The sequence below is a fragment of the Talpa europaea genome (genome assembly GCF_964194135.1).
Source record: "Talpa europaea genome assembly, chromosome: 12".
Classification (NCBI taxonomy): Eukaryota; Metazoa; Chordata; class Mammalia; order Eulipotyphla; family Talpidae; genus Talpa; species Talpa europaea.
The window spans coordinates 27,511,100-27,537,537 of record NC_140079.1 but is presented as its reverse complement, the minus strand read 5'-3'; the positions used below and the strand labels follow the sequence as shown (position 1 = coordinate 27,537,537).

General features: G+C 43.7%; 1 protein-coding gene across 2 annotated transcripts in view; it reads right to left on the bottom strand.

Annotated features, from left to right (window-relative positions):
• Positions 1 to 3,079, bottom strand: part of FLI1 (Fli-1 proto-oncogene, ETS transcription factor) — a gene marked incomplete at both ends in the record, with an annotated part of 119,845 nt that extends 116,766 nt beyond the window's left edge. The window contains one exon of one of the 2 annotated variants that reach the window (XM_084251093.1): positions 3,014 to 3,079. In XM_084251093.1, the coding sequence (XP_084107219.1) occupies positions 3,014 to 3,079 (66 nt within the window). The remainder of the gene's footprint in view (positions 1 to 3,013) is intronic. The other variant, XM_084251094.1, reaches the window with a different exon arrangement.
• Positions 3,080 to 26,438: the final 23,359 nt, after the last annotated feature.

Genomic DNA, 26,438 nt, shown 5'->3' with positions numbered 1-26,438 from the left:
CGCCTGCTTTGAATTTGTTTCTCAGCCTTCATCTACTCACAGATTGAAGGAAGATTTAGAGCCTCTGCTCACCCTGCCGGCTCCCCACGCTCCTTCTTGCCTTAGCGCCAAAAGGGTTCAAAATGCTACGTGGGAGGCCTTGGCGGCGGCAGGAGGGCGGGGGTCCTAAGGCAGAGGAGGAGGAGGAGGAGGGTCTGTGTGCCCCCAACCCTGAGGCGCTCCAGGGCCCGGTCCCCAGACCACTTGGCGTCGATGAGGAAATCCCAAGGGTCCAAAGCAGACCAGAGAGGGCAGACTGACAAGGCGTGGAGACCAGCCAGTGCTGTCAGCACCTTTACCCAGTGTCACTGCCTACAGGGGGGACTTGGGCGAAGGGGGAATTTCAGCCTAGACATTCTCCACTCTCCCTGCTTCCCAGACTCTGCTCCCAACAACATTCATTCTAAGTAGAGACCCGTGCTCCTGAAAGGACCATTTAGGATCTTTCAGGGGCAGATGCTGGCTCTGGTGTTGCTTGAACATTCTGGGGGCACCAGTCTCCCGTGGTCTCCTAGGGGGTGGTTCCCCCAGAATGCTGCATAGACTGAATGGGCTGGTTGGTCGGGGAGCCAGAACAATAGGGAAGTGGAGGACCCTGCCTGTATAGTGTGGGGCAAGAAAGGGGCCTCCAGGGATATGCTCTTCATTGGGATCAGCAAGCGCTTTGCGTTTTGTGCACATAAGCATTTACATGGAACTTCGGTATCTGCCAAGTCCAAGGTTCTGGTTGAAGTTTCTCTCTCATTTGGGAGGCTGGGCGACTTGAGTTTGAATTCTAGCTCTTTGCTGACAAGCTGTGTGGCCTTGAACAAACTCCTTAACCTTTCTGTGCCTCAGTGTCCACATGTATACACTGGTGTTAGAATCTATCTCACGGGGCTCTAGTAAAGACAAAGTGAGTGTTTAGAGCTTACCTGTCAGTTAGCACAGCTTGGCCCTGTGTCTTGGCTCTGCCCCTTACCACCCCTTCCACCCCTCCATCCCTGAGTTTCTCATCTGCAAATGGACTACCTCCTAAGGTTGTCATTAAATGAATTAGAACAAATACAATGCTTAGAACAGGGTCTGGCAAAGATCAGGGCTATGTTAATGTTACCACGGTTATTCACCTATTGGGGCTCATGATTTCCTTTGCTCTTTCCAGCCTCTTACCCCGCCTGAAGCACTTCCTGTGGCACCTCCCTGAACACTCTGTGGGTTCTTAGAGTCCCGATGGCTGCATGGGTGGGGTGGACACCCTTGGCTCTGGGGGCCTCTAGGCTCATGGCTCCTGGGGTGTTTGCCAACAGCCTCAGAGTTGGGTCCTTGACTGGAGTGGCAGGAGCTTGGCAGCCCAGGACTGTTTATGCCCCTCTGGCAAATGGTCGACTTAGGGAGCCTGCAGAACAGACTCAAGATTGTCCCTGCCAAGTAGACCTTTCGCCGTCATCAATGCACCCCTTTGTGCAACAATACAAACTTTGTGGCTGCTGAAAAACCCATTTTTTTCCCTTGAAAAGAGCTCCTGCAGCCAGAAGCTCTTCTGGCGGCCTACAGCTGCTGGACTGCTGCTTCCCTCCCCTTCCCAGCACCCTGCCGCTCAGCTCTCCTGGGCAGCTTTGCTTTTTCTCTGACTCTGCCTGGGTCAGGCTCCTGGGTTCCCACTTGTCCCTGTGGGGTAGGTCATCCTGAGGCTTCTTGTCCCCATATGAGTGCAGGCTCTGGGGTGCATGTGTGTGTGCGTGGGAGTGTGTGTGTTTAAAGACTGCAGCTGTGGGGGACAGGCATTTAGGAGCACACCTTTAGCTGGGTTGGGTGCACTGAGAGTGGTGGGTGTGCTTAACCTGGCTGGAACCTGGACTCAGGACCCCAAGCATGCGCTCTCTGGCACCTCCTGGGAGCCATCCTTTCCCAGCCCAGTGGCTGATTAAACGCCTCTTCCCAGTCAAGCCTCCCTCACCTAGCCTCCCCAAAGTCACACTGGGAAATGGATGTCACGCTGGGAAATGGGGGAGGGGTTCCCCTTTAGAAAAATCCTAGAATAGGGGGGATAGGGAAAATTGGCCCTCCTTGGAAATTGGGGAGTCCCACTGAAGTGCACACGTGGGGTTAGACAGACCCATACTGCCTTGCCATCTCAGAAGCTGGGATGCTGGAGTGAGCTGAGCTCCAAGGTGGGGTTGAGGGGTGCTCTGGGTAGGCGGAGTTTGGGAAGGAGAGGGCGGAGCACCTTTGCAGAACTGCAGAGAGTCTTTCCTTGGGTGCCCTGGAAGGCTCCCAAAGTCCCCCGTTTTGTGAGGCTACTTGGGAGGCAAGAAGGTTGTGCCTGAGCTGCGGAAAGACCTCACCTCTGTCCCCACCCCAGGGAAGACGCTCTGCCCACGCCCTGGGCCCCGCCCCTCAGCAGGATTTTCATTAAACGTGTAACCCAGATGTCCTGGCCTCGGTTTATTTACATTCTTGGGAACTGTTGTGGAAAAGAAAAAAAAAAAACTTCCATATGCTGTCAAATATAGCAATCTTCGCTCTGAAGGAGCGGTTGGGATCAAGGAAGGTGGATCTGAGGACTGACTCCTTATCGAGCGCATCTCTCTCACACTGGCACACACCCTCCCACGGGCGCTCGCACACGCGAACTAATTTGCACACACCCATACACGCCACCCATAACTCGGGGATCCTGCTGTGCGCCAGCTGCGTGAGCTCACCACTCATTGGCACCCAACTCTCCTTACTCCAAGGGCCCCCGGGTCTCTGCTTCCCTGCACAGAGGTTACCAGTTTCACCGGCTTGCTTCCAGTCTCTCAAATAGAAGCAGCCAAGAGCGTCAGTTATTCCTCTTTCAATGATTCCAGAAGATCTCTGCCATTGGTGGCCAATGGCCCTAGCTCCAGAACCACCTTTTGAGAGCTCAGCCTGCTCCCTGCACCGTTTTCCAGGGAAAGGGAGAAAGACAGAACCGTAGACCAGAGAGGCAAGGGGCTGGGATCATTACCTGTTTAAAGACGCTGTCAGGTCTTACCTTGACGTAAGACGACGTGTCGGGGACTGTCTGAAACATCCTGAATTGTTGAGGAAGGGTTGAGAAGGTCCAAGAACTAACCTGGATAGGAGAAATCTCAGTCACTCGCCAGTGGAACAAGGGTGAGTAGGTGGGGTGCAGGTGATAAGGGGAACAAAAGAGAGGCTGCCTGGAGCAGTGAAGAAGGGTCAGAGTGCCCAGGTAGCAGGTGCCCGCTCAGTGCCTCTGCTCCCAGATGTCAAACTAAGGAACCTTGAAGATTGAGGAACAAATTACACCTTTGGGGCTCTTCCCTATAGCTCCTGAACCCTCTGCTGCTGGTCATCAGATGCCCCCACCTTCTCCAGACCCGGGTAGTTTTACATTTGAAGCCCTTCTTGGCTGAAGAAGAGAGCCTTTCAGGACGGAGGGAGGTCTCCCCACTTTGCAACCCCAGCCCGGAGGAAACAGATATGCACAGAGCTGCCAACGATCCAGCCCTCAGGGCACAAACCTTCAGCCTGACTCTTCACCTCCCCCCAATGCCTCTGCCAGGGTCAGCAGCTTAGCTGCTCCCAGTTCACCTTTTAGGGAGGAAGGTTGGCTCCAAGTTCCTTAGATCTGGGAATGTCCTTTTCCCAGAGCATACATACTCCACCCTTCCGAAAGAAAGCAGGTTTTCCAGGCAGAGACAAAGACAATGAATGATGTCTTATTTTCAGTGGCAGGAGAGATGATGTCTGAATGCTGAATACTTGGGTTGCAGGGTGCAAGAACCCCCTGGGATGCCAGGTGCCTCTGCTGGAGTCTCTCCCGGCCTTGCCAAGTCTGGCGGCTGTCTCTCCTCTACCCTTCCTTCCTTCTTCCAAAACTTTATCTTTAACGTGGCAGCGCACAGCTTCTCCCTCAGCCAATATGTTTCTGATAAAACACTTTTCTCTCTACTAACAAATTCCAGCTTTTTGGCTCCTGAAGCCACAACAGACACACACCAGTTCAGAGGCAAGGTACATTTCTCCAGGCTGGCACCCAGATTCCCAGTCACTGTCTCTGCCCAGTGCCTTTGCTTTAGCATCTCCCCCATTTTCTTTTAAAGTCTGCGAGAAAGTTCCAAGAGAGGGAGGGAAACCCCCAAAGAGAATAAGAAAGAAAGAGCTTCAGATAATCTACATTTCCCCGACTACAAACCAGAGTAGGCATGAGGCAGAGAGAGGAGCCTGCATCGGGCAGCACCCCCAGAGATCCCACACAAATAACCTCACCTTGGACACCCTGTCCTAAGCCCGCAGGAGAGCAACTCCGCCAATGCCAGGACGTTTTCCGTTCTTGGTGCAAATTCTATGCGGCCAGAGCCCCCAGAACCCTGGAAGTGCAGAATTAAATGTGCTGGTTGCCTGAAGTCAGTTTCCCTTTCTTTCCAGAGCATACAGACTGATGGTCTCAGTCCCTGCACATCCTGGGGGGCTGTAGGAAATACTCCAGTTCATGCGTTCAGCTTTCTTCTTCGCTGCCTCTCTCCTGCTCTCTGGATCTCCACTCCCTCTTCCTCTCTCTTTTCCCGTCTTTTAATTTGATTTCCGTTTTCTTATCAATATTTCAACTGCTGTCTGATGAATTGTTCAAATAGGCAGCCACCCATCTGCCTCTAACTGCTTTTCCAGAAACCTCTCTGTGTTACTAGGAAATGTCAAGGAATCCTAGAAACCACACACACAAAATGTGAAGATGCAGCTACCTAAAGCCAGGAGGAGACATGCAGACCCAGGTCTCCTACCAGCTGATTATATGGTTCAAATCATTGCTCTGCACACAATTATTTCTTGGGATTCTATACTATGGATCAAGTCCCCTTTGTTATCTTAAAGTCCTTAATGCTTTCCTATTAAAAGGTTTCTTCTCCTTTGGGCCTTGCTAGGAACACACCTCCTTTTGACCTGTGATTCCTAGGCAGCATATAGAAATGCAAAATGGATTGCTGGTGTCAGAGAAACAACCTTATTATGGGACTTTAATTTTAAAACACACACACCACGTGCACAGCACACACATTTAAAAACATTTGCTAAGGAACCCTTTCTGAGTCTTCAAAATTGTGTTTGGGGCCTCCCTGGTGGCCCAAGGGGTTAAGAAGCAACCTATGAAGCTGTCTGCAGCCACTGCAGAACGAGTTCAATCCCCAGCTGGCCAGGGAGCTACCCACATGGCTCAGCAGACCTCTCCTGTCTCACCTGCTGCTCCCCTCAGCATTGTACTGCGGTTGATCTGCTTGTTTGGTTCCCCACTCTGTGTCTGGTGAATCCTCTCACCTCCACACCTCTGGCCTGTACCCCAGTTTTTGTATGCATAAAATAAATAAGTCTTTTTTAAAAATTGTGTTTTCACACACACATCAGTGTAAAGAAATAATAACAGTACAAAACACAACAAAGCAGAAAGGGACAATTGTAAATCAGAGACATGCTGCAGGGAAGGAGGAGGGATCAGAGGGAGGGAGGGAGCAGCACAGGGGACTGAGATGATGGTGCACGGGTGCATTGGGGAAGGAAACTCTATGGGGACTACACCTGAGGGGTGGGGGGAAGCAAATATTGTTTAAAAATGAACAATGATGTAAAAAATAATAAAAAAAGAAAAACAAAAATTGTGCTTTCTTGAAATTTGGCGTATTGTTCCTTTCTTTTCTTCCACTGTAGACCTGGCCCTTAATGGGGTTCACACTCAGTCTTGCAGTTGCTCCACCCCAAGTCTGTGCTCCACAAAATAAAGAGCACTGCTGACTGAGGCATCTGGGGTCCCTCCCTGGCGAGTGGGTTTCTCTCTCTTCTCACTCCTCTCCTGGATCTCCAGGAAGTGCTCAGGAGGAGGCCCTAGCCTTGAATACACAGGTACTAGAGCCCTTGAACTTGTTGATGAGAAAGGGGAAGCCGAGGTGACAGGTAAGAGTAGACATGGGAGCATATCAATTCCTAGAACCTAGAGAAGTGGCCTGAATTTCTCAAACTGCCCCCTCCTCTTTCGTTTTGTTGTGTTTGGGGGGGAGCGAGGGACTCACATCCTTGACTACTTTGGTCCCCAGCACTAAGAAAATTTGTTTAGTACCTGCGTTCTCTTCACTACCTCCCCCTTCCCACCCCCAGCTGGCTCTGAAGATTCCCGAGCAAAAGGCAATTGCTAGGATTCCATTTCAGGAGAAAGCACACTTATCACCCGCATCTCCCCACGTGGGGGGTATGAGGACTGGCGTCAGGGTTATTCATTATTTCCTTCTCAACAATATCCCGATTTTTCTCTGCGTCCCTCCCCCAAAGCTCAACATATTGAAACATTTTGCTGCTTAATAAGAGCAGCCGGGAGAGCTATGAGGTGAAAGGCCAGCCCGGGACCGTGACTGGGGCTGCCTGGGCTCAGCGCTGAGGGCCACCCTGCCCCCCGCCCCGCGCATTCCTGACCACAGCTTAGGAAAACAAGACTGGGCTGGGGAGGGGAAGGGGCTGAAGAGGTACCCGAGCCATGGCCCCCTGTATTTTTGTTCTTGGAATTTTTGAAGAGATCGTCTCCCCTCCCAAAGGGAACGAGCACACTATTCCACACAACCGCAAATAAAACAGGAGGCACTCCTACATCAGATAATACTGCTGATGTAATTTCATGCACTTTAAACATAGTTCCTTTTCAAGAAAGTTGGTGATTTGAAAATGAGCTATATTAGGGGAGGTGAGAACTAAACAAATTGTCTAATTAATGCCATACCACTCAGATGAAATCGTTTCTCCTTGGTTCTTCCTTTTTAAAATTTTTACTCCAATTTTTTTTGAATGACACAAAAATACAGTTTTTTTAATTTTATTTTTATGTTCCCCTATACAGTTGCAACCCCCTTATTTTGACCCCAATCCCTTCTTTCCCCGCCCCCCCCCCATAGTGTGTCTCTGGTTCATAGTTGTTTGTTGATTTTGATTTTTTCTTTCTTATAGTTATTCTTTTTCCTGGTCCCTTATTTAGGTTTTCTAGATTCCTGCTATGAGTGAGACCATCTGGTATTTTTCTTTTTCTTTCTGGCTTATTTCGCTGAGCATGATCCCTTCCAGCGCCATCCACGTTGCTGCAAATTGCATGAGTTTATCTTTTTTGATTGCTGAGTAATATTCCATGGTATATATGTACCGCATCTTCTTGATCCAGTCATCTATTTTGGGGCATTTGGGTTGTTTCCAAAGCTTAGCTATTGTAAATAGTGCTGCTATAAACATAGGGGTGCAGGTGCCCTTTGGAATTGATGTTTCTGTGTCCTTTGGGTAAATACCTAGGGGTGGAATTGCTGGATTATATGGAAGCTCTATCTTTAGTAGGTCAAGAAATCTCCACACAGCTCTCCATAGTGGTTAGACCAGTTTGCACTCCCACCAGCAGTGCAGGAGAGTTCCTTTTTCTCCACACCCTCGCCAACATTTGTTGCTGCTAGTTTTTTTAATATGTGCCTTTCTCACTGGTGTAAGATGGTATCTCATTGTAGATTTGCTTTGCATTTCCCTGATTGCAAGTGATGTTGAACAGTTTTCATATGCCTGTTGGCCATTTGCATTTCCTCTTTGGAGAAGTCAATTTTATTTTTTAAAAATTGACATGGTGGTCTTCTATTTTCTCTCCTTCCTTCCTTACCCCACCCGCCTCCTCTCTCCCCCAGTCTGTCTGCCCGTCTTCCCCCCTTTTTCCTTTTCTTGAAGGATAACACTGTCACATCCTTCCTTGTAGATCTGTCTGAGGTTTGTCTCCTTTCATTACATTGGAAACTCCCTGAAGGCAGGGGTTAGTTTTGTTCACAGCCAATATCTAGTATCCACACTGCAATTGATAGTGAAGTGGAGCAACTTAGCTACATCCTTCCTTTGGGCCCATACCTGAAGAAGGGAATATAAAATGAAAAAAACCATTACATTTTTATTAAGGAAGCACTGACAGGAAATTTCACCTGAATGATACTGATTCATTTTCTATTTTGCAAGGTTACATGGAATCAGCGCTGATGTGTTGGATTCATTTTTACATAAATGGTTTCACTAGGGAAATGGAAGCCATTCTTCTTTCCAAGTACTCAGAGTGTGGTCATGTGATGGAGCTGTCTGGTCTCTGAGTTCTATACCAACTTCTTCAGGAGTTGGTGATCTATTTTCCGCTCTTCCTATACTTTCAAGAGCCAGAATATGTACTAATTCCAAAAGATGTGCAAATAAAAATCTCAGTGGCTGTCCTAGGAGAACAAGTGAGCTGAGAATGAAGGGAGGAATAATCTGGAGCTCCTTTCAGATAGGGTTTCAGAGCTGGATGCAGATCAGGAAGCCTGCCTTGCTTGTGCAGATGTGCAGTGGAAAGAGTCACGGGTGCACACTGGAAGTGTCTGTGGCCCTAACCACCCAATCTGGGAGCAATGGTGGGCTGGGAGGAGGACATGGGAAATCTCATTTTCCAGGAGGGTATGGTCAACTCTCTTTGTCACCTGGAGCCTTCAATTTGCCTAAAGTAAATTGCTAAAATTGGTAACAGCTGTCAAAAGGAGGCGCAAGGGAGAAGAGGATTGGAGGAAAAGAGCGGGGAAGACTCATTAAAACCAGCTTATCCCTCCAACTGCTTTCAGAAGAAGAGGCAAGGAGTTTCTTGATCCAAGGTTATTGCTCTTTCATCAGCTTGTATCAAACTGCTTCCTTGGAGCATAAATTTGCACTCCAGAGCTTGAGTAATGCTGGTGTGGAGTTTAGGAGAGCAAGAGATTGGAATCCAAGAAAGGGGAGCAGGTGATGGTCACTGGGTGGCAATACCCTGGGTTGTCCATGGGTTCTATCATTCTAAGCAAGGACTCCATTTCCTTATTCAGTAATTAGATCAATTAAATCACCTAACTGAGCTATCTGAGCTATAGTTAAATCATCATGAGCTACCTTCCAATTAGAGCATGCCAGATTATTTATATACTTCTGCCAGATTATTTAACCTGGGAAAGAAAGTATATCAAAGGCAAATTGATAGTCTTAGGTTAGAAAGATTAGGTTTGAGTCTTGGTTCTGCTTCAGATGACTTGTTTGGGGCTAAATTGTTTTCCCTTAAAAATTCATGTTACAGCCATAACCCCAGTACATCACAGTGTGACTGTATTTGAAGATAGAACCTTTAAAGAGGCAAAAAAGGTAAAAGAGGTACACCCTAATCCAGTATTGCTGGTGTCCTTTTAAGAAGAGGAAATTAGGACACAAAAATGAGGGGCACCAAAGAAAGACCAGGAGAAGTCACAGCAAGAGGTAGTTGACTAGAAGCCAAGAAATTAGGACTCAGGAAAAAGCAAACCACAGCCAGTTTGATCTTACCTTGGTGTCCAGAACTCTGAAACAATAAATTTTTGTTGTGTGAGTCACCCAGCCCATTGTTTTTTAATTATGTTAGTCCACACAAACTGATACAACTGAAGTATAGTATTTTGCCATGATTTGGCTTCTCCAGGCAAATTAAAGTGAATTGACAACACTGATCCACTTCACTCAAGTCTTCTAGAACTTTGCTATGATGAGCAATCTCCATTTTTTTTTTGACATCCACAATATTTTGGGTCATGGATAGCTATGTGTCTAAAGCCGTGTACCTAGCTTTGGGGTTCTTTCCAAACCAAATATAATCCAAAGCCACATTGAGTTTCAGTCTCCTCTGGATTTTCTATTCTTTTTGTTTTTAATGATGAAGAAGGAAGGAAGGAAGTTGCTTTCTGCTCTTCCAACAAATAATTTCAGATTTTGAAGGGTAGCCAATGGGGTATCACCCTCTTTATCTCTCATTATCAGTATCTTCTTGTAACCCTTGACAAGCTTCCTAGATTGCTCTCCTGGAAATTACGAGGAGACAGAAAGAAGCAATGGAAAATCTGCTCAGGGTGATAAGTCCAGGAAATAGAGGCAGCCAGTAGAACACATTCCATGAGAAGAGCAGTCAGATGGGGTCTCTTCAGATTCTAAGATGTTGTGACCTGGTCAGACCTTTGATTCCCATCATATATCAATGTGTGTGTGTGTACACACACAAGCACACACACCATGAGGACATTCATATGTATTTTCAGTGTAAAAAGGGAGCTTACCATGGATAGTTTGGGATACAAAATGGGGGAGGGGACATTTGGAACAAGAAGGATGGAGACTTGTGAGGAGAGCTTTGATCCAAACTTATGCAAGAGGAAGGGTCTCCCCTAAACTAACAGATTATCCCTTCCCCCTGTAGACAAAAAAAAAAAAAACAACACATAAAGTTTCCAAGACTTGGAGATAAAGAAATGAGGCTACTGGAGAATGAATTAGACTGCATTAAAAGCAAAGGGGAACTCTTGAAAACAAACATTTGTCTATATTTTATAAACCTTCCTCCCCTCCAACTCCCTTAGCAAATTGTTCTCCTCCTTAAGCAATCTCCTCGTGGATGCTAATAAATTAATTGAATTTTATTAGTTTATCCCTGAGACACAATTCAGCTTACATTTGTTCAATAATTCTAAGGAGTAAATTACTTATGATAGATAGATAGATAGATAGATAGATAGATAGATAGATAGACTAAATATATGTGCGTGGATACACACTCATCTAGGGTTATATTTTTCCAAGTTATCAGGGGTGTTTTCCATCCCTGTTCCTGTAAAAAAAATGGAATTAATCCTTTGTAGTCATGCCAGTATGGTTCCAGGCAGGGTGAATCTTTTCTGACTAAGTGGAATATCATTCATTCCTCCATTCATTCATTCATTCGTTTGCCAGGGGTAGGAGCATAGGTCATGAAAAGGATCTGAGTAATATCACTTTGCTCTCTCTGAGAAGGCAAAGGTTTGCAAAGTCTATTGTATATTTGCTCTATCAATCTCGACTTACTCAACCCTAAAAAAGAAGAAAGAACAGAATTAAAAGGAAGCATTAGGTTCAGAACCCTCTTGTAGAAAAAGCTGCCATCACTGTTGGAAGGAGAATGAAAATAGTGACTTTAAAGGATTCACAGTCTACTTGCCTACAGTGGGACAACAGGACCCATTGGTGTAACTTTGAGATAGAAGATGGTTGCATTTGTTGAAAAGAAAAATCACCCTTTGTGAAAACTGCCCTTTGAGAAAAATCCCAAGAAATAAAAGTATACTTACTCTGGTTACTGAGCATAAAAGGGCAGTGTTGCCAAAGCAGAGATGCCCCTTTTTGTTCTTCATGACCCCAATTTAAAAACAGAAAAACTACCCAGTAACGTTGAACTGGATCAAAGCCAGTGATATGTGACATGAACAACTTTGGAGTATATTTTTTAGTGCAGATGGGAGGAGTGGGGTTTAAGTATGACTGAGAATTCAATGAAGAGACGTATAAATAATATCCTTAGTACTATTCCCTAACGATGGTCTTTCAAGAACTGAGGCGCATTTGTTCAAATGTTTCCAAATTCTAGGGGGAAAAGATGCTGCATAAATACTTGCCCGATCAGATACTGGTGTGATGTGTCATTATTATTTTGGTGCACCTCGACTTTGACAGACAGGCAATAGTGGGGTCCCTAAGAGAACGTGGCTTCCCGGTATCACTTCAATGTGCTTCACAGCTGAGCATGAAACAATGCACCCCACTTAACACAATAAACATTGGGGACTCCCAGCCTTGCAAGTTCCTCTGAGCAAACCTGGTGTCTCTAGATAAGAGATCAAAAGTAGATGGTATGTTTTCGTTTTCTTGGTGTATGGTTTAAAATCAGACCCTGTGAAGTAAAGTGACTTCTAGATTTTTGAACAAGGGAAAATGGAGCATAGCTGTATTCCAAACCCCATTTTCTTTTTTTTTTAATATCATACTCATGATAAACACACAGATGAACTGTATATTTGACTCTCAAATTCTCAATTTTCCAAAATAATTCATAACATGGAAATGGATAAAGCAGGAAATTAATTTCACTCTCTATGTAGTCTTCATGATGCTTCTTTGGGTGATATTTGGTTCTATTTTGCAAAAAGTGTCTAGAAGAGAAGGGTGGAATGGAGCAAACCTTAAAGGAATAGGGTTCCCCTTTCAGTATGTAATGCACCTTCTCAAATTCCCAGGCACCAACCAGGGCATGGATTGGCCTATATGTCTAGAAGAACATTCTTGAATATAAATCGCACTATAGAGGACAAGAAGTTGTCCTCTATTAACTCAGTTAGCCACCTCTTGTCCTTTTGAGGCCTCTACCCTCTTCCTCCTAGTACATTTTTTATAGAAACATCACCAGCAGGGAAAATTCATAGTCAGGGAGAAGAGTTCCCTTAAAAAGTGACACTTGGGGGTGGGGGGAGAAAGCAAACATTGTTTAAAAATGAACAATTATGTAAAAAAAATAAATAAATAATATTTATATAAAAATAAAAATAAAAAAAAGTTTGCAAGTCGCTTGAGACAATCATCAAGTAGGTACCCTGACTTCAACCACTAGCTTGGGGAACCAGATACCCCATCTTTTTTACAGTGCCCCCAGTCAATTCCAAGGGGCAGCTATGGTGGAGAGGGAGATGCTCTAAATTAGCTTCAGAATTTCCAAGGCGAGAATACCATAACTAGTGAAAAAAAATCCAGCAAGTGGTTTGGAGTGGTTTCCTTGCAAGGACTAATAAGTGTGGGCGCCCATCATATTTTTCAGTTGGGCTGTCCTTTCGATTTGGAATCCAACTGAAATTTAGCCTGCATTTCAGAAGAGAAACTGGTCCTGCTGTGGGACTCAGAACCCTGAGAGATGATAAGCACTTTGCAATCTTGAGTGCTTATCTCCTCCTGTATCTGGCCTTCTTGCGTTTATAAAGTAAATCGGGAAATCTCACCACAACAGACTTTCCTGTGAGGAGGCTGGCATTTCCTGCCTGCGCCACTGGGGCGGGAATGGAGGGAGCACATGTCAAGTGCTGCTCAGGCCCCGTTATGTCAGCTCCATCACAGCTGCAGGGGGCTGGACAGTGGCACCCACCAAGATAACAAGAGTGTGAGTCAGAGCTAAGGGGGTAGCTATTTTCCAGATGTACTTTTCATATAACTTAACATCAAATAAAGAAAAAAAGCCACAGTCTCTTATTTGAATACACACATGCACATACACACATTTAACACAAAACTCCAATACCGTGTTGGTCCAGTGCTCTGCTGACATTAATTGATGAAACTGATAGGCTTTTGGAGAAACTGCCATTAGATGGAGTATATGAAAATGGGGTTACCTCTTAAGGTCCTGTGGAAACATTTATATGAATACTATGATCTAGCATTTAAAAATTTTGTAAACAATATGTTTGTGAGAGGACTGCCCCTCCCCACCTCTTACATTATCTTTTTTTTTTAAAGATTTATTTATTTATGCATATAAGAACTGGGGTGAAAGCCAGAGGTGTGGGGTGGGTGAGAGGATTCACCAGAGAGAGTGGGGAGCAGAAAAGGCAGATCGACTGAAATACACTGCTGAGGGGAGCAGTGGACGAGACAGGAGAGGTCTGCTGCACCATATGAGCTGCTCCCTGGCTGGCTGGGGATTGAACTTGTGCTGCAGTGATTGGCTATTGCTTGATAGCACTGTTTTTAACCCCTGCACCAGCAGGGAGGCCCTCTTACATTATCTTTAGGGTACATTTTATACCAGTTTTAATAAGCGAATTATTGAAAAGGTAATCTGAGCCAATAAAAGCCATAGCACTTAGAATTATATGGGATTGGAAAGGACCTCAGAGCAATTCCTGTTCAATTTTCCAGAATAAGAAGCAGAATCTCAAGTAGAAATTACTTCTCTTTTTTATGCCAGCAACATTTAAATACGCTGTTAGGGGACATGGTGATTGTGTCACCATCTTTTACATAGTGAAAATTTAGTCACATGTGAGATACTTAGGTCTCTTAGAATCATTATTCCTACAATGTCTAAGTAATGTATTTTATAAATTATTTAAATCAGTATGTAAGTCACTTATCAAACTTCAAAGTGAGCCACAGATTTGACTAGAGCCTAGGACTTTTAACTTGGAAGCTCATAGTTCCTTGTTGAGTTTCTGTCACCATGTACCACGAAAGAGATTAATTTCCCATCTCCTTAAGGTGGTGATGGGGTTGCTCACTCACGATGCCATAGCACCCCCACCCCCTTCCTCTCTACGTATACAACATCCATTGTTACCTTCTATTGTTCTTCCTTTCATCCCAAGAGGAAGAGTTGTAAAGATCACAGAGACCGTCTGCTCATACACACCCTTCCCTGGGCTTTTCCTGATGTCACCCTATTCTAAAACCATGATACAATTATGAAAATTTAGCAGTAGTACAAGATGATGAGTAAAACTAAGGATTATTTACACTTCTTTGGTTTTCCTGGGATGCCTGCATTTTGTTCTAGGATCTAAGGACCCTACAACACTGCATGTAAGTGTTGGGTCTTCTTAGTCTCCTTCCATCTGTAGCAGCACCTCAGTCTTCCCTTCTTTCTGACCTTGACATTTTTGAAGTAGAATGTCTCTGATTTTTTTTTATTTTTTAAAGATTTATTTTTTTATGCATACAAGAACTGGGGTACAGACCAGAGATGCAGGGGGTGAGAGGATTCACCAGAGACAGAGTGGGGAACAGAACAGGCAGACAGACTGAAATACACTGCTGAGGGGAGCAGCAGGCAAGACAGGAGAGGTCTGCTGCGCCATATGTGGGTTAGCTCCCTGAAGGGCCGGGGGATTGAACTTGTGCTGCAGAGGCTGTGGATTGCTTCACAGTGCAGTGCTTAACCCCTTGCGCCACCAGGGAGGCCAAGGGGCTTGTTTTCTGTCCCCAAAGTTTTCCCTGTTTCACAATGTCAGGTGGCTGAAACCATTCAATATGTTGCCTTTGGGTCTAGTTTCTTTTATTTGGTAAAATGTGTTTAAGATGTACGAATTAATAGCATAATCTTTTTCATTGCTGAGTAATATTTCACTGTCAAGTAACAGTTCATTGTACCGTTGTACTGTATTTTATTTATCCATTTGCCCACTGAAGGAAATCTAGGCTATTTCCAATTTTTTGTGAATAAAGCTGTAACTACTTATTATAGCTTTAACTACATAGGAGTTGGGTAATATGCAAATTTTCTTTTCTTTTCTTTTTTTTAAAGATTTGATTTTTATTTATTTATTTATTTATACAAGCACTGGGTACAGTCAGAAGCGCGGGAGGGTGAGAGAATTCACCAGAGCCAGAGCGGGGAGCAAAGCAGGCAGAAGGACCGATGTACATTGTTGAGGGGAGCAGCGGGCGGCAGGAGAAGTCTGCAGCCAGGAGTCGAACCAGCACCGCAGAGGCTGCGGGCAGCTTCGCAACCCAGCGCTCAACCGCTGCACCACCGGGGAGGCCCAATATGCAAATTATCAATTTGCTTGGGTAAATACCTAAGAGTAGAAAGTCTAGATTTTATAGCAAGTGAATATTTAGCTTTCTGAGAAACTACCAACCATTTCCTGATGTGGTTGTATCATTTTGAATTTCTGCTAGCAGATCTAAAAGATCCACTTTAAATATTTATTGGCACTTGGTTTTAATTTTCGTTTACTAATGACTGATGATGTTGACCAACTTTTCTTGTATGTGCTTATGTCTATATAATCTTTAGTAAAGTGATTTTTCTGATTTTTTTGTCCAGTAATTTGTTTTTCAAATTGTTGAGAATTCTTCACATAATCTAGCAGCACATCCTTTATCAGATTTATGTTTGCAAATACTTTCTTCCATTTTGTGTCCTGTCTTTTGATTCTTAAATGTCTTTCTCTGAGCAAAAGCTTTAGATTTTGATAAACTCCAGCTTATTTTTTCTGTGAATCTTGCTTTTGTTGTTATGCCTAAAAAATTCTTTGTCATATGCAGAATATGCAGATATTAGGTTTTCTGGTATTTTTGAAATACTTGGTATTTTTGAATTTTACATTTAAGTCCCTAATTTATTTTATTTTATTTTTTTTTAAACTTTTTTTTTTTAATAGAGGCATGTTTTTATTTATTTATTATATTTGTTTGTTTGTTTTGTTTATACATGCGCTGGGTACAGTCAGAAGCGCGGGAGGGTGAGAGAATTCACCAGAGCCAGAGTGGGGAGCAGAGCAGGCAGAGGGACTGAAGTACACTGCTGAGGGGAGCAGCGGGTGGCAGGAGAGGTCTGCGCACCATGTGGGATCCTCCTCCGGTGGCCGGGGAGCAGCCGGGGATCGAACCGGCGCCGCAGAGGCCGCAGGCAGCTTCGCAACCCAGCGCTCAACCGCTGCGCCACCGGGGAGGCCCCCCTAATTTATTTTAAATTAATTTTTGCATAAAGTGTAAGGAATGTGTAGTGGTTCAGTATTTAATCACTTAATTTATTTTGCATATACACACCTAAAGTTTCTAGCCCTGTTTGTTGAAAAATGTATCTTTTCTTCATTGAATTCTTTCATGTCAAAAATTCAGTTGGCCATATTTATGTGGGTCTATTTGTGAGTTATCCATTCTATTCCATTGATCTGTATGTCAATGGACAATATTGCATTGTCTTATTACAGTTGATTTATAGTAAGTCTTGAAATCATAGTGTGAAAGGATAGTGTGAGTCCTATAACTAGTTTTTTGCAGGATTGTTTTGGCTATTCTAGTACCTTTGTCTTTCCATATAAATTTTAGAATCCCTTAGTTGATATTTTGAAAAGCCTATTAGAATTGTGACCGGGATTGTATTCAATCTATAGGTAGAACAGAGCAAAATGATATCTCAATAGTATTGAGAAATATACACATCTGAGTGCTTCTTTTAAAGAATTTACACGTACAACACTGCTATTGTTGCATTAAACAATATTGCTTTTGTTCAACTTTGTCACTAGTGACTAATATGAGCCACAAATATCAGTATTTATAAATAGCTCAATACTGAGATAAAATTATAAACATAACTTTACCCTGTATTTTTAAGAGATTAAGGATAATTAGTCTCCAAAGTGAAATGTAAGCAGTCACCTAATGTTATAGATACACAAAGGCTTATTTTTGCCTATATTTGGATTATATTTGTAATTGAAAATAGCCTATCTCCTTTTTTTCCCAATGGAAAACCCCTTGAAAGGGAAGATGTATATAAATGTAAGCATGTATTAAGCATAAATTTATATATCAAATTTGATTGCTATTAGAGCTGTGACAAATAAGCTTATAATTACTATTAAACTACCATCACTAATATCACAGGCAACTCTGATGGTTATTATACTGCATCAAAGAGACCTAGGTTTGGGTAGTGGCTTTGCTACATAGTGCCTGCCTGTATGACCTCAACTAGTTAAGTTAGTTAACTTTCCTAAGCCTCAGTTTCCCCTCATTAAAGTAAAGCCACAGCAAAAGGGTCAATATCTCAAAGGATTCTAACACAGACTAAATTATTTTATGTATTAAAACACTTACACAGTGTCTGGAACTTAAGTTTCAACAAATACTAGCTATATTAATAACAGCTTTTTATCTTAAAAAATTTTACCTTTTTGTGGTTTTAAGTGATGAAATTTACTGACACAAAACTCTACAGAACTCAGCAGCTACAAGTAGCCAAGGTGTACCTATACTGAAATGAAGGGAAAACTTCTAATAAAAACACCAGTAAATTATTTCCATTGAAATCTGTCTACAGATAAGGGGTATAATCCTAAATTGTCATTTACCCAAAAAACTGAAGGTGCTATTACTGAATGTTGACTAATTTTTAAAAAAAATTTAATATTGTATTTCTTTCTGACTGATTTTTAAGAAGCACTAGCATGATAAACTACTAGCATTTTTGAACTGATCATCAGCATAAGAAAAGCTTCCTTCAGTTTATAGGCACAAATATGAACATACACCGATTGAAAAGTGAGTTTTGGTTTTAAGACTTCATCTAGATCAGTTTGCAAACAATCCTGCTTACATGCTTTGAAAAGACCTCTCTTAGCTCATTACTCTTGCATGATTGTAAGAAAAGCTGCTTCTGTTGATCCCCAAATTCTTGCCATTTAGGTGTAAGAGGTCACCTTTCACCCACACGTGCAATGTTTGATCAAAGGCAGCAGCACCAACTTTAGAAAAGAAACTTTGAATGGAAGGTGTTGACCGAAGGGTCTCCAACCTCAGGTCAGCAGATCCGTGCTCAGAACTGGTGAACACTGAGACACAAGGAAAGCGATTTGTATTCAGATTATTTCGTTTGGTTAGAAGCATGACTGTGACCACCCCTCTTGACACCTCGCTCAGAATTTTGAACATTATTTGATTCTCTTGAGTGCGTTTGCAGGAAGCACAGGACAGCCCATCAAAGGTGCCTGGACAGCCCTCACTGGTGGGGACGCAGACACATGTTCACAAGTTCAGCAAAGGCAATGGGTCCAAGGAGTCCTAGAGGATTTGTTCAGGTGCAAACTCGGCTGGGGGCTTTGGGACCTGGGAGAGCTGAAGCACCCTGTCTCTCCATGGTGGGCGAGTTTAAGCCTCCCTTCTCCGATTCCATTTCCTGCCTCTAACTGCCACAGCTTGATCGTTGAGACTTAGCCACCCGTGACAGCTGAGGGAAATAGAGGGAAAACTGAGCTCTGCGTTCATCTCCTCTGCTGGCACAAGGGGCGGGCGAGATAACTGAACCCCAGCCAGAGCCCGTCACTCACTGTCACCCCCTCTGTTTCAAAACCATTCTGTGAGGATCCTGGGACAGAGATTCTGAGAACTTACAAGAGGGTTCTTTTGCATTTAATTTCTTCTTTCTTTGAGCACAGGGATGAGGATTTCTGCAATGGAGCAAGAAAAAAAGTAATGGACAATAAAAGGGTGAGATTTACTTCTAGGGAGACAGTCAATAAGAAGTGGAGACGGGACATGAAGAAGTCAGCGCCATGGAGGGACTGTTCTGCATAAACATTCTTCTCTGCTCTTCTGTCCCTGGGAACTTCAGTGCATCATTCTCTCCTCGCCACCCCAACCTGGCCTCTCTTGTCCTAGGCTTTCAAGTGGGGACAGTATCCACTGTTGAAAATGAGATGCAGATAGCCACAGGTAGCAGAGGTCCTAAAAAATATCCCAAGTCCATCTGCAGTGGACCAAACCTTAAAAGTCCATGCTAAAAATTCACTGATAGCTAAAAATACCCTGTTGACACAGCCCTGTCTGCACCCTCTGATTTTTCATTTTACGTGCAAAAATTTATGTTTTCCCATTTTCCTTGGCTAGGGTTCTGTTATTTAAAGGTAAGGTGTGGGGAGTCCTTCAGAGGTTCAATGGAAGACAGGGAATCGGATATAGTTTTTCTCTCTGGAAGGAACTTTCATGGAGATTTGAAAAAAAATGTTTAGGCTCTGTTTGCTACTGTAACCTCTAGTCTTCTGCCAAATGGCCATACAACAAAGAAAGCCTCCTTTTCAAGTTCCTGGTTAATAAAACAACACCACACAAGACAAATAAACAGAAACAGAAGGCTAGAGTTCGCAAAACTTCACGAGCACATGTGTGCAGTGAGGGAGGAAGCCCGTGAGCTGAACCACCGGCGGGGTCTCTGCCTGTCCCGCAGCCCCAGCGCCACAGACCTGAGCCTAAGACCTGGGCCCAGCTGTGCAATGCTCCAAGGCACGGCAGGCCTGGCAAAAGTCTACCAACAAGCTCTTTTCAGCCTTTCCTACCTGCAAGACTTTGGGGTTTTGCTCACAGAGATTTCAGTTGCACACTGAGTTTCTGGAGATTACGGTTACAGACATGCCGGATGGAATGTTCTCAATTCAGTGCTAGAAAGACTGGATGTGGCTGCAGGGGTCATGGTGGCAAGTGGTTTGGGAGAGTCTGGTTTGAAGGCAGTGGGCAGTGGACTTATTTACCCATAAGGCCAGGGTCTGTTCTTTCCTCCTAGTGAACTTGTTTCTTAGGACTCCCTTGTGAGTGCAGTGAGGATGCGGGCAGGGGTCTGCTAATTGATGTGGAGGGTGGAGTTTGCATCATTGCTGGTTCCATGTACCGTGACAGGCTGGGTGTCCTGCGGGGGACCTGGGAGGTTCTCACTGCTCTTCAGCTACCGCTTCTCACCCCAGGGTGTGCTCTGGGCATATTCAGAAATTGTGCAGCAGCAAACCTCACTCATCCAATCCATGCTTCTGTCTCCTCCGAACTGGAAGAATGCTCTCTCACCCCGCCTTCCACTGGATTCCTGCACCTTCCAACAGGACAACAGAGAGCAGTGACTTTCACCACAGAATTGAACACAAACCCCAAATCCACCAGGAAAGCATTTTGTAGTAATTGTTTTCCCTAGGCATGCAGGCCGGGGTTTTTTCAGCTCTTCATCTTTGTCCTCAGGGGACATCTTCAGACCATTACAAGGCAGAATCTGCAGATCAGCTGCTGCTAGAACCTGCAAACAAAGAGCAAACCCCACACTTGGAGAACTGCTAAGGATTTATGATGTTTCAGAGGAGAAACTGTTCATAAAAAGCTAATGAGCCAACTTCTCTGCAACGTGTTAAATAACAAAAGGAGGGTGTAGAGTTCTTTTCCATTACTTGGAGCAAATTCAGTGACAGAAAGAACCATGAAGCAGTTGGTGGGGTATCTGAGACTTTGAAAATCTACCACAGGGAATTTTCCTCTTTTTGAGGATTCCATGCATTTAGTGTCTCTTCATTCAAACTGGTTGCTTCTCCTTTTTGATCAATATCTCCAGGAGATCTTTGGGGTCTATGACTCTGTCCGTTCTTTCAGAGTCCCCTCAAATCTTACTTCCTTGCTGGGAGTTTTATTAGATTCACCTATAACTCTGTGATGGATGGTCATCACATCAAAAGTAGGAGCTGGGCAATGTCCTCACCAGGAAGTTTAAGTCTAAAACACCATAAAGGATTTGGTGTTTCTAGAGGAAATCTTGACTGTGTGCCTCTTCTGAGTTTCTGTGAGGTGGCTGAGCCTCCCTTAGCTCAGGCATGGGCTATGAGTTGACTATGTTAAACCAGGGAAGTTTCATCCTTCTTGAACACCTTTGACTCAGGAGCAGTCATGGGACCTTATTCCATTGGAGGCAAAGATTGCCGAGGCTTCTGGAACATTCCTTCCCACTTTAAGAAGAGCAGCAAATAGCCATTTTCTCTCTGTCTCAGTGAGGTTGGTGGCCTACCATGAAGGAAACCACCCAGAGAAGGCAGCTCAAGAGTCTCTGGAAAGCGTTGTCAGAGGCCTGACACCATGTTCTTGAAATCTGTCCAGGTTCTGGCCTCCAGTTAAATGAGCAAATGGAATTCGTTATTATTTTAGCTACTCAAGTCAGTCAAAAATCATCCTAATCTAGGGGTTTGAACTCCCAGCGTGGTGGGGAGTGGGCCTGGTGAAAGAGAACTCATGGGAGAATCCGAGGACACAGACTGGAACCTCCAAACCTATGTCTAGGAACTTCATTCATGTGTTAAAGCGTGTTCAATGACCTCTCTGTGTATGTCATAAGGCTGAGGGAGGACCAGCTAAGTGCTTCAAGACAGGTGTAAATGTTATTACCAACATTTGTTGGTTGAAGCCATTATTCTATTATAATGAAAATAATAGTGGTTAGCTTGATCAAGAGATTATTGTATTATTGTTCCCTACACTAATTGCTTTCCTGACTCTTCATTTCATCTACACTGCAATCCCATATACTGTTATATCCCCATTTTGAAGATGAAGAAAATGCATTAGAAAAATTCACACTTTTTTTCGGTATTATACAAATGGTAAATGAGGGGCTTACTAATGATTATTTGAGGAGAAGGATAATTGCCCAAGCATGTGTTCAAGAAATTATCAATGCCGCAAAAATTGCTGCCCATCCCAAATCCTGTGTTTGACTTGTTTCCATTTTGAATGTCCTCATTTTCGTTTTCACCATTCATGCCATTGTTATCTAGTTTCCTCTTATTGCACCCTAACTCATTAAGCTAACACAGATTTCCCCTTTACACTTAACTGCTGAACCCATTTACTGCATTGGGAAAAGAAATAAGTTTGTACAGGAAGCTGGTTTATACCACACCTCTTAAAGTGTGTGTGTGTGCGCGCGCGCGTGCGTGCTTGTGTGCATGTGTACGTATGCACACATGCACGTGTTTTGAGGTATGAATGGAACTATTGGATGCCTCAAATATTTTAAGGCTGTTAAAAATGTGTTTATTAAGATAGTGTCTGAAATGGTGGCTTGCTGGTCACCAATTATAGCTGTCAGGTAGGTACAGCTTCAGGGTGATGGGGAGGAGGGGGGCTCTGTACTTTAGTTTCTAGATGCATAGTTCTCCAGTGGGGAGAGTTTTGTGCCTGTCACCCCTTCAGGGGGATTATTGGCAAAATATAGAGTCATTTTCATTATCACAACAAGGAGGTGGTGGTTTGTTCTTGGCATCTAGTGGGTAGAATGAGGGGATGCAGCTGAGTTTCCTACAATGCACAGGAAAGCCCCCCACAACAAGGAATGATCCAGTCTCAAATGGCAATAGTGCTGAGATTGAGACCATTTTCTAGACTTACTGAAGGATCGGTGCTCATTTTTTCATTCTATGCTATTCCTGCTTGGTTGGGAAACAGACAACCATCGTGTTCTAGGGGATCTACATGAGGGTCCTGGAATGTCCACACATTCACACCTATGCTGAGGCTCAGCAACATCTTGAAACCTGGCTGGGAGTCCTGCTGGAGGAGACAAATTTCTCTTGCAGGAAACTGGTGGTGGACGGCTGTTCCCTGGAAGAGTTGAGATCCTCAGATGTGCATGACTTGATCGGCATGGTGGTCCTCAGGCATCCTGCTTTTTCAGGGACCCCAGTTAGCTGCTGGTGATGCTTCACTGTCTCCATGGGGACTCTGCCCTTTCCTTCTTAACCCCCTGACATTACTTCTATTGTATCAGCCCCAAAACCTGTGGTTTTCAGGTCCTGACCATAGCATCTTTACTCCTCTCCTCCCAACCCAGATTACCCTCACCAGTCTCTGTGGGGTAGAGAGGGTGATCAAGTCCCTCTCCTTCCAGTTCTCTTGTCTTTGCTCTGACATATGCATTGTAATCCTCACACACCTCAGACCTTCCCTTTCAATTCCCAGGGGCTTAGGTTAAAACTTCAGTGAGAAAAAAATGCTAGAATTTCTTTCCTTTTCATCCTCTTGCTATAGAAGTCAAGATTTTCTTTACAACCATGTGATTGCCTCCTAACAATGAGGAGAGAATTAGGATGTACAACAAAGAAAGAAAAAAAAATCACAAAGAAGACTATGTCAAGATTTTATTTCACTACATCAGAGATTTCATAAGTCGCCCCCAACCCCAAACATACACTTTGGATTTGGGAAGGAGGTAGTGGTGGTAGAGGATAGTTTTATGGGTTTAGCCAGATGTTAGGGACATCTGGTGACTGGATGTTTGTTTTTTAAGCATTTCTGAATGTATGCTTAGAGAAGAGCAATCAGGAATTGGGGGACTTTTCTGGCCAGTCGAGTAGACTGTGTGGACTTTGAGAGTAGAGTTGGGGTAGGAGTAGAAATATTTTTGTCAGAAAGTCATTTTTTCCTCTCTGTGCCTGCATTTCTTTTTTTTTTTTGAAGGTGAGATATAGCCTGTCCCTGATGCCGCACCCAGGACTCCAGCTGAAATACACAGAATTTATTATGTGACGGGCATGGTACTAGACTCTTGCCATGTGTGCTCTTATTTCTATTCAGTTCTCATATGCTAAAATGTGATGCTCTTAACTCTTCTAGAATTGATGTCATTTTTTTCCCTTCCACTGTTGGTTCTCGCATTTAGAAATTTTACATTGACTAAGCCCAGTATAATATTTTTAGTTCATTTGTTTTCCATGTGGTGTTACTGGATTATCCTATGTTATCTACATCCTATCGTCCAACTTTCATGGAGAGGTTGCTAGGTTATTAGTGTTAATGATGACTGTGAAAGTCTTGATGTGAAATGAGCTTTCTTATACCAAAGTCAAGCCTTGGGACCTTTGTTTAATAAAATCTGGCTTCAACTAGGTGAATCAATTGATTTCTTTAAGGAAAAGACTAGATTTTTCAGGAGGTAGTCCCTCCTGGACTTGAGTCTTTGCTTCCACCAAGGTGCTTGATGAAATAGAGGATTATGTTTTGGTGTTCATATTCATACTTCAGAAAAGGAAATGCTTCCCTGGGCTTATACTTAATGTGTGAATTTGATGGGTTATGGAAGACTGTGAACACAATTCTACCTTCTCTCAAATGCTCTGGCCAACAAATTCAGACTGTTTTAACCAGTGAAATACAATAGCTCCAAGAGGGAGATTCTCAAGGGTAAGACAGAGGTTGTCAGTGGCAGTGGGGAGAAAGTTCAGAGGTAAATAGAAAAGAATGATGGATGACTTATGACAAAGGAAACAAGACATCCAGAGAGACTTCAAGGAAAATTGTTGAATAGGAGTAGAAGGAGAAAAATCAAATGGTTCAGGAGGTAGGAAAAAACCTTGACTTGGAAGCCAGACGCTAGTGGCTAATAGGTGCTAAAAGAATCTGGGAGAAGCAGATTGAGAATAAGATCTGATAGGTGGTCCAGATCATGCTGACCTTCTGACACCACTCCCTCACCCCCACTGCAGTGGTTGCAGAGGAACAAATGAGGAGCACTCAGAGTAGACTCTGATATGATTGGCTGGGGAATTGGTGATACAATTGAGCAGTCTGTTCCCTGAGGGCCATCCTGACCTACACACTCCAAGAGGATCTTGGATCTTATTTGAAGACTAGAGGCTTATCACAGCTTAGAGGATTTGCAAAGGATTTGATTGCTGCATGGGGTGGGCAAGCTTGCTCTCATCAGATGGGCACTGGCAGGCCCTGTGGTCTTGTTTTCTTAAACTGGTGGGAAGGATTTGATTTGTCAGGAGGGCCATGTCTTCAAAGGGTAGGGAGGGTTACAGAGTAAGGTGATTACAAATAAGATATACTGGGGCCTCCCTAGTGGCACAGCAGGTTGAGCGCAGTGCTGTGAAGTTGTCTGCAGCCTCAGCAGCGCCGGTTCGATTCCTGGCTGGCCAGGAAGATTCCCACATGGCAAGGCAGTCCTCTCCTGTCTTGCCTGCCGCTCCCCTCAGTAGTGCTTTCAGTCTGTCTGCCTGTTCTGCTCCCTGTTCTGTCTCTGGTGAATCCTTTCACCCTCCCACGACTCTGGCCTGTACCCCAGCTTTTGTATAAATAAAAAAAAATTTTAAAAGAAATTAAAAAAAAGAAATTAGATATACTATGGAAAATGGAAAAATGGAATGTATTCTGGAAGTTTCTCTGCATGGTGACATGTGTATACCTCCTCTGTTTTTAGGAAAGGAAGTTGATCTAGAAAAAAAAGGTTATGTAGGGAGTTTGGGGAAAGTTTATAAAGCAACACTGAAAGCTAGAGAGACCCCAAATAACTCATATGTCTTGTTGGGTGTATTTCTATAACCCTTGCATTCAGTGTGAAACAGCAAGGGATACCAAGAATTGACTGCTCAGGACTTCTCTCTTTTTGTCACATCCTATAAAGGAAAAAGTTCTTTTAAAGTCTGGAGATCCTAATAATAAAAAGAATAGTTTGTGAACAAATCTTATAATAAACAAGGAAAGCAGAATGATTACCTTCTATGATATCAACTTTCATACACAGTTTAAATACACCTACAACTTTGCATCAACCAAGTACTTTCAACTCTATAAAGTTTCCATTATTTCATTTAGCCAGAGAAATCTGCCAGCTAATATTTTACTCGGCCTGGAGAAATTTTAACTAGCCCTTTCCACATCTATCAAGTTCAAAGAGATGTGTAGTTCATGTATCAATACTGCATTAAAGCTTAGCTCTGGGAATGTGGATTGCAGTTTCAGTATTTATTAAAACTTCTCTCTTTGCCTATTGGCTAACATCTGTCAGGCCCACGGGCATGTGCTTTGATTGCACGGTAGACTTCATTCACAGGTTCAGTCCAGAGGACTCGAACATCTTTGTGTTCATGAAGATCATTTAAGATGAAAGGCATGAAAACAATGTAGACTTGAGACATGCAGCATGTTTAATACAGGCCTTCTCTATATTGCTTATTTCTGGTACAGGGCATCAAAGAAAAAAAATGAAAAGTCGGCACTGTTCTCTTAAAAATAAGTCAAGGGCCCCCAACTCTTTAACAACACAGGAAATGTCAAATATTATATGGATATAAATAACTCAGTAAAACAGGGCTACAAGAACATCTGGCTTTGCACAGTTCCACGCACTCGACGGGCGCAAAGATATTTCAGTAATACTATCCAGTCCTTGGGTTGTGTGAGACTGTAGGGCACAGAAGGGAATTTGAGTGTCGAGTGAAAAATGTGCTTGTAAAAGGGTCTGAGTTGTTATCTGTCTA